We start from the raw sequence: 12,754 nt of genomic DNA, 5'->3' as shown, positions 1-12,754 counted from the left end.
GAAGGTTGCTGGGCTCCACCCAGCCTACCCAAACCCAGAACATATTGTAAAAGAACAGACCCATGTCGCCCAAGAGATCAAAGAAAGATTATATGGTGCCCACACAAACGTGGTATATCGAACAAGTAGCAGGTCCATCGGGAATGGTCGATAGAACCCATGGCAGCCGTGGGAGAGGATCGAATCAGTGCTTTTAGTCGAGGTGCTTCTTGAAGTATGCCTTGGCCATCTCATAGGATGTCCTGGAAAAAGACAGTCAGTGAATATTCAATATCGAAAGAACCGAGTCTCATAATGGGACGTACCAGCAAATTGCAGTGCTCGGCATAGTGGAAATAATACGAGGGCGCATGCCACGCAGGAAGCCAGACCAGCCAAATCGGCGCTTGATGATGGCAGCGGCGTTAAACAGACCCTTGGCAGACCGCACCTCCTCGCTCTCTGCAAGGCCACGGGTCTGAAGGAGTGTCTTTACGACGTCAAGGGGGGTAGTAAGACCAGCTGCGAAGGCACCAGCCAGACCACCTGCGATGCAGTGGGTGAATGGGTCATAATCACCCTTGGGGTTCATGACCTTCGAGATCGACTCGTAGGCAACGAATTGAGTGGCCGTGAAGGGCACGGTCATGCAAAGTGTGGTAGGGTAGGAGACGTAGAAGGCCTGGAGACCTTCGGTGCGGTAGACGGTCTTGGCGCATTGCGCCAGGGTCTTGTGAACTGAGCCGTGAACCTGCATGCGCTGCTTCATAACTGGTGAACGAGTTAGCTGGGCGTAATTTATTGCCTTGCACGGGGTCACTTACCATCGAAGGGGTTCATCAGCGCATCGCTGGCAATAGTAGCGGCTGCTCCACTCATAGCTGCACGATTATCACGTCAGTTGTTGCACAAAAAAAGTCGATCCAAAAGTTTGTCCGAAAATCTTACCGGCAGCCAAGGGGTGATGTCCATCGTCGACATTACCACCAGCCATATCCTTCACGATCTCGTATGTCCCGAAGTACACAGCGTGTGCGGGACCTATCGCGCATCAGAATTGAGTCTTCTTACTCAGGACCACGATATACACACCTGCGCCGACAATCACACTCGAGACTCCCTTCCATAGTGTCCGCCAGCCCTCGACTCGATAGATTGTAGAAACCGCGTTGGTCAATCCGGTGTAGAGACCGCCAGCTGAAGGGGTCAAGATTTGCATGCGAGTCTAGCGATACTCAAATAGTCAGCGCTCAATCCTTTTCCCTTCCAATTGCTTCAACCCAAAAAATCAAGCTTACCTTGAGCAAGTCAACAGGGTACATCACCGAGTGTTCCTTTTATCCGATCAGCCAAAAATCCTCTCCCATACCCCTAACCATGTAAGCATACCGCTATCCCCGCGAAAGCACCAGCTAGCATGTTCCGGCTGAGGCCATAGTTGGAAGGAAGGGCTTCATAGCTGAAACAGGGTGTATCGCATTAGCTTAGGTCACATAATTCCCGCAAAGCGACAGGGCGAAGAAAGTCAGGATGCTCAACAGGGACAGTCAAGCAATCGCTGGAACACAGCATATCACCAGAAAATAAGATGTGCTTGCCCCTGTGCTCATTCCAGCTTCCAGCGTTCCTGATGGCCGATTGCCTGGGGAGAAAAAAAAATCCATCGGAGAGCGACATACTCGAATTCCTGCCCGGGAATCTGATCGGACGCCGCCATGGAGCTTCCGCTAGCTCAAGGTGCAGCTGTAACAGATGAAGAGTTCGGGCGGAGAGGAAGGGAGGTGGTTGACGGAGGTGGAAGAATGGAAAAGTGAAGACGAGATAAACGGGGACTTGTCCGTGGAGATCCCGAGGAACACAGGGACAATGCCAACAGAACAAAACAAAATGCCAACAAAATGCGAGAAATGAAGCAATGAATAATTAGAAGTTCTTTTTTCCTTTTTCCTTTCTTAACAGGAATAATTGACTAGGAAAATGAGTGGAAATTTAGTTTGGAGACAAAAAACCAGGAAAAGGCGCTAGGGAAATTATTCACGGACTTGCCCAGGCTGGATATTGACTGCATTATTATCGACTATCTTCTACAGAGGACTTATTCTTATATTTTTCAATGTTGTTTATTCTCCTTACTTCATTTTTGAAGTAATCCTAGAGAATGTGTGAATGTCTATTCAATGTTCAGAATCACCTTAAACCCCCATGCCTCGGAACTCACATGAATAAACGTCCATGTCAAATTCAGTTGTCTCTCCGGGACTTCCGATGACGGACTGATCCCAGCACTTTTTATGCAAAGTACTATACTGGTACCTTTATAGTGTAGCAACCACGGTACAGGTACATAACTGGTACAAACTTTTATCAATCTGATAAGAAACCCCCTTAAGCCATCTGTTCGCCCTTGACCACATTTCGCCTAACTCATATTGAGTGGAGCTTTGACTGCTTCGAGAAGGATTTTATTTTCTACCTTCTTTCAATGTTATCTCCTTTACACGTAGGTGTATCTTCTATCTTACATCTTGCATATATTAGATATCTGTCTACTATTAACTTCGTCTTTTCAACTTGGCATCGGAGAAACAGCAAACAGAACACGCGACTTTCCACTGGGAGAAGCCGAGGCCCGTGTGGACTGCAAGCCGCGAACTAAACTCATCTGGTCTATATTGGCTCCGATTCTGTTGAGGCCCCCCGCCCTGTTTCGTATGGAAAAATCTTATACTCCATAGTCTCAATACCACTACTCTGTACTGGTATGTTTGAAGGGATGCGTTGAATGGGAGAAGGTCACTACTAGCTGCCTGTTATAGCAACTCCAAAGATAATCATTTCTGAAAAAACCGTTGCGCCTAAACTCAAGGCAATGAGGAAAGAGAAAACAGGGTCTGTGATGACAACACCAAAGGAAAGCCCTCATCAAATGAGGATACATGCATGTAGTCCGAGGTAATTAGAAAAATCAGGAAACGAAAATAAGCCCATTTCAACCCTAGGGATGGATGCATAATGAGACCGTTGCTGACGCAAAACCAGTGCAAGGGCGAGGATCTCAAGGGCTTAAGGGGTCAAGGGTGGAGGAAGAGGGGGGTGGGGGGAAAGTATGCTGAAACTTCTTATAAAGAAACAGATGTCGTTCAGGTCGTCAAGATCTCCGTAGTCTACGGTAGGGCGGAGGTTAGGGTGGTGATTTACCACTCAATGTTAAACGACCACTCTCCTAGAAAACACGTGTTAGGAACCTAGTGAAAGAGAAACCACATCTAAAAACCCCACTTACCATTCTTCAAGTTCTCAGCAGTATCGCTCAATAGAATCACCCGGCGCTTGTTGCAATAAGCAGTCTTATCCAGGATGTCGACTTTCAACCCTGCCAACTCAGCAACTGGCTTCTCGAACATCTCACTGAGACTCTCAACGGCCATCTCTAGATCCTTTTGATTATCCTCAAATATTTCTGTCAGGTTGTTGCGAGCCAGGTAAAATGCAAATGCATAAGTCCACTTCAAGGTCTGCCGGCACTGTTGTAGGGCCTGCGAGGCGGTGTCTAGGAACTGCACCTCAATCCAGGACAGACCAGACTGCGACTGAAGGCTGGTCATCTTCTTTTCGGTCTTCAGGTACAAATCCTTGTCGAGCTTGGCAGACTGCTCATGGTTCGCATACCGGTTATAGTAATGCAGGTAGCGTTCCAAGGAGGAACGCGATTTGGCTTGAGCACTGCGAGCGTCTGCGCCTGACTTTTCTTCGTACCGGTTGCAGTTATACCAGCTCGTGCCATGCTCGGACCAGAGACCCATGCACATCCAGCAGAACTCGTACTTGCACTTGCGGCAAGTCATGTGGTTACAGCCGCCATTCTTCTCGATCGTCGAATTACACTTTGTACACTCTTTGGTGTTTGCCGAGATCCAGTTGGCCGTTTCGGAGTCATCTTCACATTTCTGTAGCCACATCTTGACCAACGTGCATGGAGCGGGCTGGTGATCGCTGAGGGAACAACCGAAGCAGAACTCGTGCTTACAAAAACATCGCACTGTAGGAACTATGCGACGGAGATCACGGTTTTTTACCCCGCAGTCAATGGCATATTGACAGTTTGGTGCTGGACACCATTTTAGGTTTTCCTTATCGTCAACGTAGGTCCGAGTTAGAAGTTCGCGGTATCTGTAGACATGTGTTAGCGAGCGCTTCCACCTAGAGGCCTGCAAAAAATAAAACACCCACCTTCCTTGAAGCTCCTTTGTGACAAGCAGATCCAGTGACTTGTAGTCCACGATGCGATTACAGCCATCGCCTGGACACTGGATTCGGCTAGCCTCTCCTTCCTCCTTAATTTTCTGCCCCAGGTAGTGCCGATAGCAGTCGACGCAATATCGGTGACCACAACGCATGGCATACGTCTCGAGGTTGTCGCCGTCCTCGCAGCAGATGTCACACATGAAGCCTGGGACGATCTCAGTCTTTGCGGTACCCTCAAAATTCGACCCAAGACCAGCCTCCTCTAGCGTCTCCTCCGGATGCTCCATATATGACTCAATCAACTTTTCTTTGTTCCACCGGCCGAACCGCAACAAGATCGCCACTGACTCAGGTGGTAGCCCAAGGATGGCGCAAACCTCGTTAACCTGGCCAAGCTGTTCATGATCGATATCGTGAGGGTCGAGAACCTTGTACTCGACTTCGTATGGCTTCTTTTTATGTTTGATGAGGTCTTTATCGTCCGAAAACCCGGCGTCGAGATCATCGAAGTCTTCTCCCAGGCACAACTTGTTAGTCACCATTCTGAAGATAGAGACACACAAAAGGGACGCAAAGACCAGAGGGGTACGCACCTTCACCTAAGCTCTCGTCGTCAGAGCCCTGGGTACCCAAGAAATCATCCTGGCTAGAGACGTCGCTCAGGAACTCATCGTCGGAGTCCATGCTGGCGGCGGTGGTGGGTGTGGAGGGCTTCTCTTTCAAGCCGGAACTGATAGGGCTTTCTCTCTCTGTATTCTCTGTTGCGGTGGCTGTTGACTTGTGGGGGTGGGAGGTGGAAGAGGCTTTCCGGTCGCCGTGGGCGGCTTTTGGCAGTGGCTCGTCCGCAATCGCCTCAGCCGCCTTTCTCTTTCGCGTTATGGGAGGCGTGGTGAATGTAGCGGCAAAAAAATGCCGACAAGGGATGTTTGAAGGAGCCACACGTCACTGGGTAAAACCTGTGACGGAGGGGAGTGGGGAAGCGTCAGATCTCCAAAAGGCCCCGAAGGCGGCTCGAACCGGGGCTTCAACGGACGTACTTCGGGATATTTTTAATTACAAATTTGTACGAAGAAAGTAGAAAATATAGAAAATAGAAAAATTTGTCAAAAACATCAGCTGATGTATCTCACGGGGGGGGGGGCCTCTTTCAGCCTATTGACTCAGACATGAATCATTCTAAGATTGGCGCTTGTTAGCTTGACCCTAGCCTTGTTTGTCTAAAACTGTAGGCTTCCGTCCATGGCGGTTTTTGCGTATATCTGTAGTAACAAACTAAGATTCTAATGTTAACTTCAACGTAAGTCAGGATAGATTCATAGAGAAAATTGAAAGACATATTTGGAATTTAATTGAAAATATTTGTGGTATCTACTCTTCGTCACTCTCAGATTCTTCCTCGGATTCTTCCTCGCTACTCTCCTCTTCAGCCTCGGCGAGCCAATCGACAAATTGCTGGGTCTGGCTGCGGACGGCCCGCATCTCCTCGGTGCTACTAGAGCGCTCATCATTCCACCACTGGTCGTAAGCCTCCTCCTCGATGAGCTCAAGTTCATATAGAGACTTGGCAGTAAAGAGAAGGACGGTCTCGCCCTTGTTACGATGAATCAAATCATTTTGGAGTGCGAGCAGCAGATCAACCTGGTCCTTCTTCTGCTCCTTGTTGCGATCGAAGAGAGTGCGCTCAACAACCTCCTTGTATGCCGTGAAAACCGACAGAACTGCCGGACCGGCACCCTTGCCACTCTCCATGAGCTGCTGGATGTGCTTCATGAACGATGTCACGATGGCACGACGGACCTGATTGTCTGAGGCGTTGGCAGTCATACGAAGCGTGACCAGCTCCAGCTGCACCACATCTGCTGCAACGCCTTCACGTAGACTGTCGAACAAGCTGACTGATGCGTCGTGGTGGAAGTTGTCTGAATCCTCGTCTGCGGAGAAACTGCTCCGCTCAGATCGTGCCCAAGAGGTATTCGAGACTTCAGATGACAGTGTTGAGATGGAGGCGGAAGAGAGTGAGAGACCGGGCATGCGGTACACTGTAGATGGCATAAAGTTAGCAATCTGGACCTGAAGAGACAAACTAGGAGAAAACATACCAAGTCCCGATGAGGCTACGCTCACATCATCATCCTCATCCTCATCTTCCTCGCCGTGAATGAACTCATAGCCCTCGCCTCCTTCGCCAACAACTGCGGGATCGTTCTTGCCCACGCTGCCGTCGTTTCGAGTTTTCGTGATACGCTTCCCACTCTCCACCCAGATATTATCTGCGATTTTCACGCCATAGGAAATAAGCGCTCCAGATGCAATGGTACAATGCTTGCCGAGAACCACACCATCGGCGATAATCGCCCCACGGACGTCGGAGTTGTCGCCGATCACAACGTCATCCCAAATATAGGCACCATCCAGCTTGACATTGCGGCCGATTTTACAGTTTCGACCGAGCACGGAGTTGTGAACTTCTGCCCGATCTCCAATGCTAGTGCCTTTTCCGATGACTGTGCGGCGCCCAATGACGCAAGAGCGAGCCAGGGTTACCCCGGTTTCTTGGTACATGCTACCCTTACGAAGGGTGTACGTGTGACCAGGGAGCAAGTTTGTATCCGGACACAAAGGATATGTCCAGCGCGAGAGAATGTCCTTGCTTATCGCGTCGTAGGCCTTCAGATTGCGCACGCGCGCAGCGTAGTGGTCCTTGATGATGTATGTGTGTAGTGTCTTGCCGTTCAGCTCATAGTCCTTCAAAACACCGAACAAGTAGTGTTTCCGCGGGGATTGGTAATCGAAGCTGTCCGACCATAAGCTCAGCACGTCGGGGGTGCAGATATCGATGCTGCAGTCGATCAAGTCTTGACGGATATCTAGTTCGGGGTGTTTGAGAATAATTTCGGCGTCAATATTCAGACGAGACAATTGCTCGTCGTCGGGATGGCGGTCGATTTCCTCGTAGTGGAGACAACGGTCCTTGGTAGGGTCAATGACGAAAATCGGCGAAACTGAGGTGGACTTGGTCCTGTGCTGCAGGCCAGCCTCCCTTAGAACCATGGTCATGATCGCATTCTTGTCAAGTGCCCGACGGGCCCGGTGTTGAGCCAATGCACCCTCGATGGGCAGATTGCTAATCACGTCACCGCTCACGACAATGAAGTCTCCAGTAATGAGGTGCTTGCCGTCTAGGTCGCGCATAACGTCACCGACAGAGGTGGAAGTCGATTTCAGGAAGGTTAACTGCTTGAATGGAGAAGACGGGGCCCTCCATTTCGATGCACTAGCAATACAAGTCAGCTCTGCCATCCGTACCAGAGGGAGTCCCTAGGGCAAACGTACTTGATGTATTTCTCCAGCTGATCCGAGTGTGCTCCTCCGTAGAGGAAGACCTCCTCCACGCCTGCATTGGCCAGAAATTCGAGAGTATATTCGATCAAAGGGGTATTTGCGAGCGGCAAAAGGCACTGTGATAATTTGGTCCGTTAATTGCGAGGTCTTGGGACAGAAATGGTGTGCTGTAGGGAACATACACGAGGCTTGTCGCGGGTGAATGGCTCGAATCTCGTCTCGAAGGTGTCTGCAAGCACCTAAGCAAAGCCACAAGTTAGTAAATCATGTAACCTATAAAGACGACATCGGCGAGAACAGTCACGCAAACCACCTGCCAACTTGTAGACTTACCACAGCTTGGAATGTCTCTTCCACTTCCTCCGCCGAATTGGGCTTCGGCTTTTGGCCAGCCTTCTGCTTGGGAGCCATTGCTGCAAGGGTTGTCAGCCACGAGTTCTTTATCAATCTACAGGATCGCAAGAACTAGTTCTCGTGAAGAGCCTGTGGGAAAACGGCAGGGCGGTTTTACATTAAAATGTATCAACAACCCTTTGAACGCAAAGTTGGCAAAAGTAGTCTGAGGGGTGTCGGGATCGGTCCTTAGATACTGTCGCCAGAAATAGCACCAAAGAAATGCGACGATCTTGTTATCAAAGAAGAGCACAAAAAAGCCTCGGAGTCATCCCGCCCACTTGTTTGCATTGTTTGCACGCTGCTCCGATCGAATGTGTTGCCTGAGGCAGAGAGTCCTGAATAGGTTTAGTCTAGACCCTGTAGATCACTCTTCACGGAATGAATGTAATTTGAACGAATAACGGGTCTGATTCGTTTCCATGTATTAACGATACTACATATTTCACGGAGCACGGAGCAGGTGAGTCTCAAGGTTAAGTCGGCATAGACTTAGGTACTTCTCGTTATATAAAGTAGCTAACTACCAGGGCCGATGTAACTACCTATCCCTTACTTTTTAGCCTTCGATACTTTTACACGTGAGAGGATCTTTTTATAACAAATGCATAAATGACCTTAACGGAGGAGGTATCAAATAATTTAAAAGTAAGCCCAAACGAAACGCCAAACCAGGCCCGAAACATGTCAAACTAACAACATTGAGCATGAAGTATCAAAACGAAGCAAGCGCCTATATAAGGCAGCTCCGCATATGGCGAATTGGACAAGGCGAATTTAAACGGGCGGCTCAACTGTCTGCAGTGGAACATAACCATCATCACCCCGACCAGTCGGCATGGGTCCTTTGCCAGTGACAAGAGACCAAAGTGAAGAGATAACATTTCTGACACGACGTAGAGAACGGGGGTTATACTCGAAAAGAGTAGTAGAAGCCCACCAGCTCATCTTACGGGCATGACGGCGACGTGCCACATCAGCTGCAGAGATTGCACCTGAGCGAAGTTCCTTCTCAAGACGGTCAACCTCCATCCAAGACGGGCGACGCCAGAACTTCAATAGGAGACTGCTAACGACGACAGAGACACTGGAAAGGGCCATGGCAGCACCGGCAGCCATGGGGGGTAGCATGAAGCCCGTGAAGGGGAGGAAAAGGCCCATGGCGAATGGAAGGCCGACGACATTGTACATACAAGCCCATATTAAGTTCATCTTGATGCGTTTGAAGACTGTGCGCGAGAGGGAGAGACTGGCTGGTACCGAGAGTAGATCGTCCGGACGCATGAGGACGATATCAGCAGCCTCCACGGCTACATCTGTGCCAGATGCGAGGGCGATTCCGACGGATGCTGTGGCCAGCGCGGGAGAGTCGTTGATGCCGTCGCCAACCATGGCGACACGCTCACCTTCTGCCTGGAGGGCGGAGACGATTGAGCGTTTTTCCGATGGGGAGACAGAGGCGTGGATTGAAGCGGTTGGGATACCGACTGCTGAGGCGATTTCTATCGCAGTTGAGAGCGTGTCGCCTGTTACCATGGAGGTAGAGATCCCCATGCGATGCAACGCCGCTACTGCCGCCACGGCTGTGTCTTTCACTGTGTCTCGGAGGGAGATGGTTCCAGCGTAGCAGTTGTCGACTGCAACGTGGATGTGTGTAATTCCGGACGCGGTGTCACCAGACTTGGATCTGTCAGCTTCCGGGTCTTCGATAGGTTCCACAGAGTCGGGATCTGCATCGGCGGGAACAGGGACGCCTTTGGTACGGAGAAAGTTGGCGTTGCCAAGGAGGACATGGTGTCGGATACACTCGCCGCTAGATGGAGGTTCAACGATGGCAGAGACGCCCTGACCAACACAGTTGTCAACGTCACCCACGCTCCCAGGCAACCCATCTTCTCCAGGATGACCTGATTCAGTTATGGCCGCAGAGAAGATCGCTCGTCCGATTGGGTGTTCACTGCCTGTCTCTGCGAGACCAACAATAAGCCACCAGATCTGGCGGCGCCAGTCGTTCATTGTCCATTGAGGTTCAATCCGGGTGTGAGCCACGCTCATCCGACCTGTAGTCAGAGTGCCCGTCTTATCAAAGACAACATGGGTAACTTTCGTGGCAGCTTCTAGCACGGCACCTCCCTTGACGAGAATGCCATGCTCCGCGCCGATGCCGGTACCAACCATGACCGCGGTCGGGGTGCTTAGGCCTAAAGCACAAGGGCACGCAAACACAATGACCGAGATGCACAGCTTCAAGCAAACCATGACTCGGCCACCATTGCCTGCCATTTCAAATATTGTGGGCGGGTGGGGCAGTACATGACTGAGGAACATCCAGCCAAAGAATGTGATCAAACCAAGACAGACGATGGCCGGGACAAAGTAACCAGCAACGATATCAGCCATGCGCTGAATCGGAGCACGGCTCGTCTGCGCATCCTGTACCAACTTTACAATCTGGCTCAGCTGGGTATCCTTGCCGGCTCGAATGACTTTGAAATCAATGGAGTTTGTGCCGTTCACGGTTCCGGCAATGATCTGACTGCCTTTCTTTTTGTGAATAGGGAGCGCCTCTCCACTGAGCATACTCTCGTCAACATAGCTTTCGCCCCGGATGATCACACCGTCCGCAGATACCTTATCTCCGGGGTGGAGGATGACAACATCACCGACTTGAATTAGCTCGGTGGGAATGCATTTTTGATTCACTGTCATGCCATCAGCGAACGTGGGTTGCTCGGATGCGCCAGATGTAGGTTTGGAGGTCCAGCGCTCAGCCATTTTCTCTGCCGCAATGGGATCTTCATAGATAGTCGTCATAGATGGGGTCAGGCACATAAGCCTAGAAAGAGCAGCGGAAGTTTGGCCCTTGGCTCGATTCTCTAGCCACCTGCCTAAAGTGATAAAGGTGATAAGCATCGTACTAGTGTCAAACACGGTGCTCGGACGCCCATGGTCCATACTGCAAAGAGCCACGATCATGGTGAAACAGCTGTAAAAGAAGGCGGCGGACGTGCCCAACATCACGAGGACGTCCATGGTTGGGGATCGATGCTTGAGGGACTTGAAGCTGGTGACATAAAACCGTTTTCCAATGCCGAATTGCACCGGAGTAGTAAGAGCGAGACAGATCAGATCTCCGAGCCATAGGCCCGGGAACAGTACAATACTGCCAAAGTCAATTCCAGGCAAATACATTGGAAGAATCATGCTGATGAGGAAGACGGGAACCGCAAAAGAGGCGGCGATGATGAAGGATCTTCTCCATTCTTGGATTTCTTTCGTTTTAGACAATGACTGTAGCTGTGCGTTGGTATCATCTGAGTCGACAATCAAGGCGTTGTAGCCAGCAGCCTCAATCACTTCCACAAGAGACCGGACGCCGATTATAGATGGGTCGAAAGAGATGACCATATGAGAGGTAGCCATTTTTATTGATACTGAATAGACACCTGATTGCTGTAATAAAGCGTCTTCCAGTGCTGTGGCGGAAACGCCGTCCCGCAGCCCATGTAAGCTTAAATTGATCTGCTGTTTGTTTTTGGAGATTGCTGCTTGCGCCTCTGATGACACGATCGACGCATCAAATCCGGCATCTTCAACAAGATCCGGAATTTTGCTGGCAGGGAGTATGGTCGGGTCGTGCACAACCACCGCCCGCTCAGCCAGAAGACTGATGTTAAACTGGATTACCCCATCCACGCTGTCCAGGGCCCCCTGGACGCTAGATGTGCAAGCGCCGCATGTCATGCCTTCGATTGCGATGGTGGTAACCAGAAGTCCCGATTTCTCTTCCGAGTCAGCCGATGCAGATGGCCCCTTGGAGCCCCCGAAGGAAGTGTCCAGCACTCGCGCTCCAAAGCCTCGATCTTCAATGAGCTCTGCAATCTGCTCTGGTGTGATAATTTCTGCGTCGTGTTCCACAACTGCGCGCTCGGAAAGCAGTGATACATCTACGGAGTTCACACCGCTGACATCGCTCAACCCGCTTTCCACTGCGGACGTACATGCCCCACATGTCATACCCTCAACCGCTAGGGTGGTCAGCGAGAGTCGCGTAGCCGAAAAAGAAGCAGAGTCGGGATTCCTTTGTTCCTCGGTCGAAAGTACTGCCGCATCGAACCCGCAGTCCTCAATCATCTCTGCGATTTTCGCAGGCGGTAACACTGACGGATCATGTTGTACAGCGGCCCTGCCCATGATGAGACTGACGGAAACATCTCGCGCACCGTCTACTCCTTTAAATGCACCCTCCACGGCTGATGTGCAGGCTCCGCAAGTCATTCCGTCGATTTTGATAGTTGTGGTGGTTATTGCGGCTCGACTGGCCCCGCCGGCGTGCGGATTCGTAGATAACATCTCGACGGTGTAGCGCGAGGCGAACACGGCGAGGAACGACAGTACTATAGCATATGGAGAGTGTTCGACAAACTACCTCCGACGCGATGGTGGAGGGTGATAGCGTGCTGACGGTCGGATGGTCACGGATGGCGCAAGATTAGACAGATCATTCCCTTGTTGGGCAAACAAAGGGAGCTGCAGAAGTTAAAAAGAAATAGTGTGCCCAGAAAGCCACGTCGGTCGAATTTAATCAAAGCCCTTGGCCAAAGTCGCAAGGGGAGAAAGAAAGTAAAGTGGATACGCTCGGGAATATGACTCGGTGATGTGGACCGCATCTACCACGCTATGGAATGTATAAGTCCGCAACGCAATATAGCGTGCGTGGCTGATTAGGCAGGTTTTTCAATTAATTTAGTGATTTAGCGAGGGATCTGAGTAAATAGAAATTTCATGGAAGGCC

General features: G+C 50.5%; 4 protein-coding genes across 4 annotated transcripts; all 4 read right to left on the bottom strand.

Annotated features, from left to right (window-relative positions):
• Positions 1-193: 193 nt before the first annotated feature.
• mrsA (putative mitochondrial carrier protein) lies at positions 194-1,696 on the bottom strand (the record flags this gene model as incomplete). Its single annotated transcript, XM_057230006.1, has 8 exons — positions 194-242; positions 306-750; positions 804-860; positions 928-1,020; positions 1,072-1,204; positions 1,278-1,313; positions 1,369-1,438; positions 1,659-1,696. The coding sequence occupies 8 exons, from the start codon at positions 1,694-1,696 to the stop codon at positions 194-196; spliced, it is 921 nt and encodes a 306-aa protein (XP_057085096.1).
• Positions 1,697-3,173: 1,477 nt separating this feature from the next.
• N7447_005743 (uncharacterized protein) lies at positions 3,174-4,908 on the bottom strand (the record flags this gene model as incomplete). Its single annotated transcript, XM_057230005.1, has 4 exons — positions 3,174-3,202; positions 3,263-4,149; positions 4,210-4,735; positions 4,818-4,908. The coding sequence occupies 4 exons, from the start codon at positions 4,906-4,908 to the stop codon at positions 3,174-3,176; spliced, it is 1,533 nt and encodes a 510-aa protein (XP_057085095.1).
• A 684-nt stretch (positions 4,909-5,592) lies between these two features.
• N7447_005742 (translation initiation factor eIF2B catalytic subunit epsilon) lies at positions 5,593-7,977 on the bottom strand (the record flags this gene model as incomplete). The annotated part of the gene is made up of 4 exons (XM_057230004.1): positions 5,593-7,498; positions 7,558-7,682; positions 7,749-7,805; positions 7,900-7,977. 4 exons carry the CDS (start codon positions 7,975-7,977, stop codon positions 5,593-5,595), a joined length of 2,166 nt encoding a protein of 721 aa, XP_057085094.1.
• A 759-nt stretch (positions 7,978-8,736) lies between these two features.
• ctpA (Cu(2+)-transporting P-type ATPase CCC2) lies at positions 8,737-12,312 on the bottom strand (the record flags this gene model as incomplete). Its single annotated transcript, XM_057230003.1, has 1 exon — positions 8,737-12,312. The coding sequence occupies one exon, from the start codon at positions 12,310-12,312 to the stop codon at positions 8,737-8,739; it is 3,576 nt and encodes a 1,191-aa protein (XP_057085093.1).
• Positions 12,313-12,754: the final 442 nt, after the last annotated feature.

This window comes from Penicillium robsamsonii (genome assembly GCF_028829455.1).
Source record: "Penicillium robsamsonii strain IBT 29466 chromosome Unknown utg000003l_segment0_segment0, whole genome shotgun sequence".
NCBI classification, from domain to species: Eukaryota; Fungi; Ascomycota; class Eurotiomycetes; order Eurotiales; family Aspergillaceae; genus Penicillium; species Penicillium robsamsonii.
This window is presented reverse-complemented; position numbering and strand designations above follow the sequence as displayed.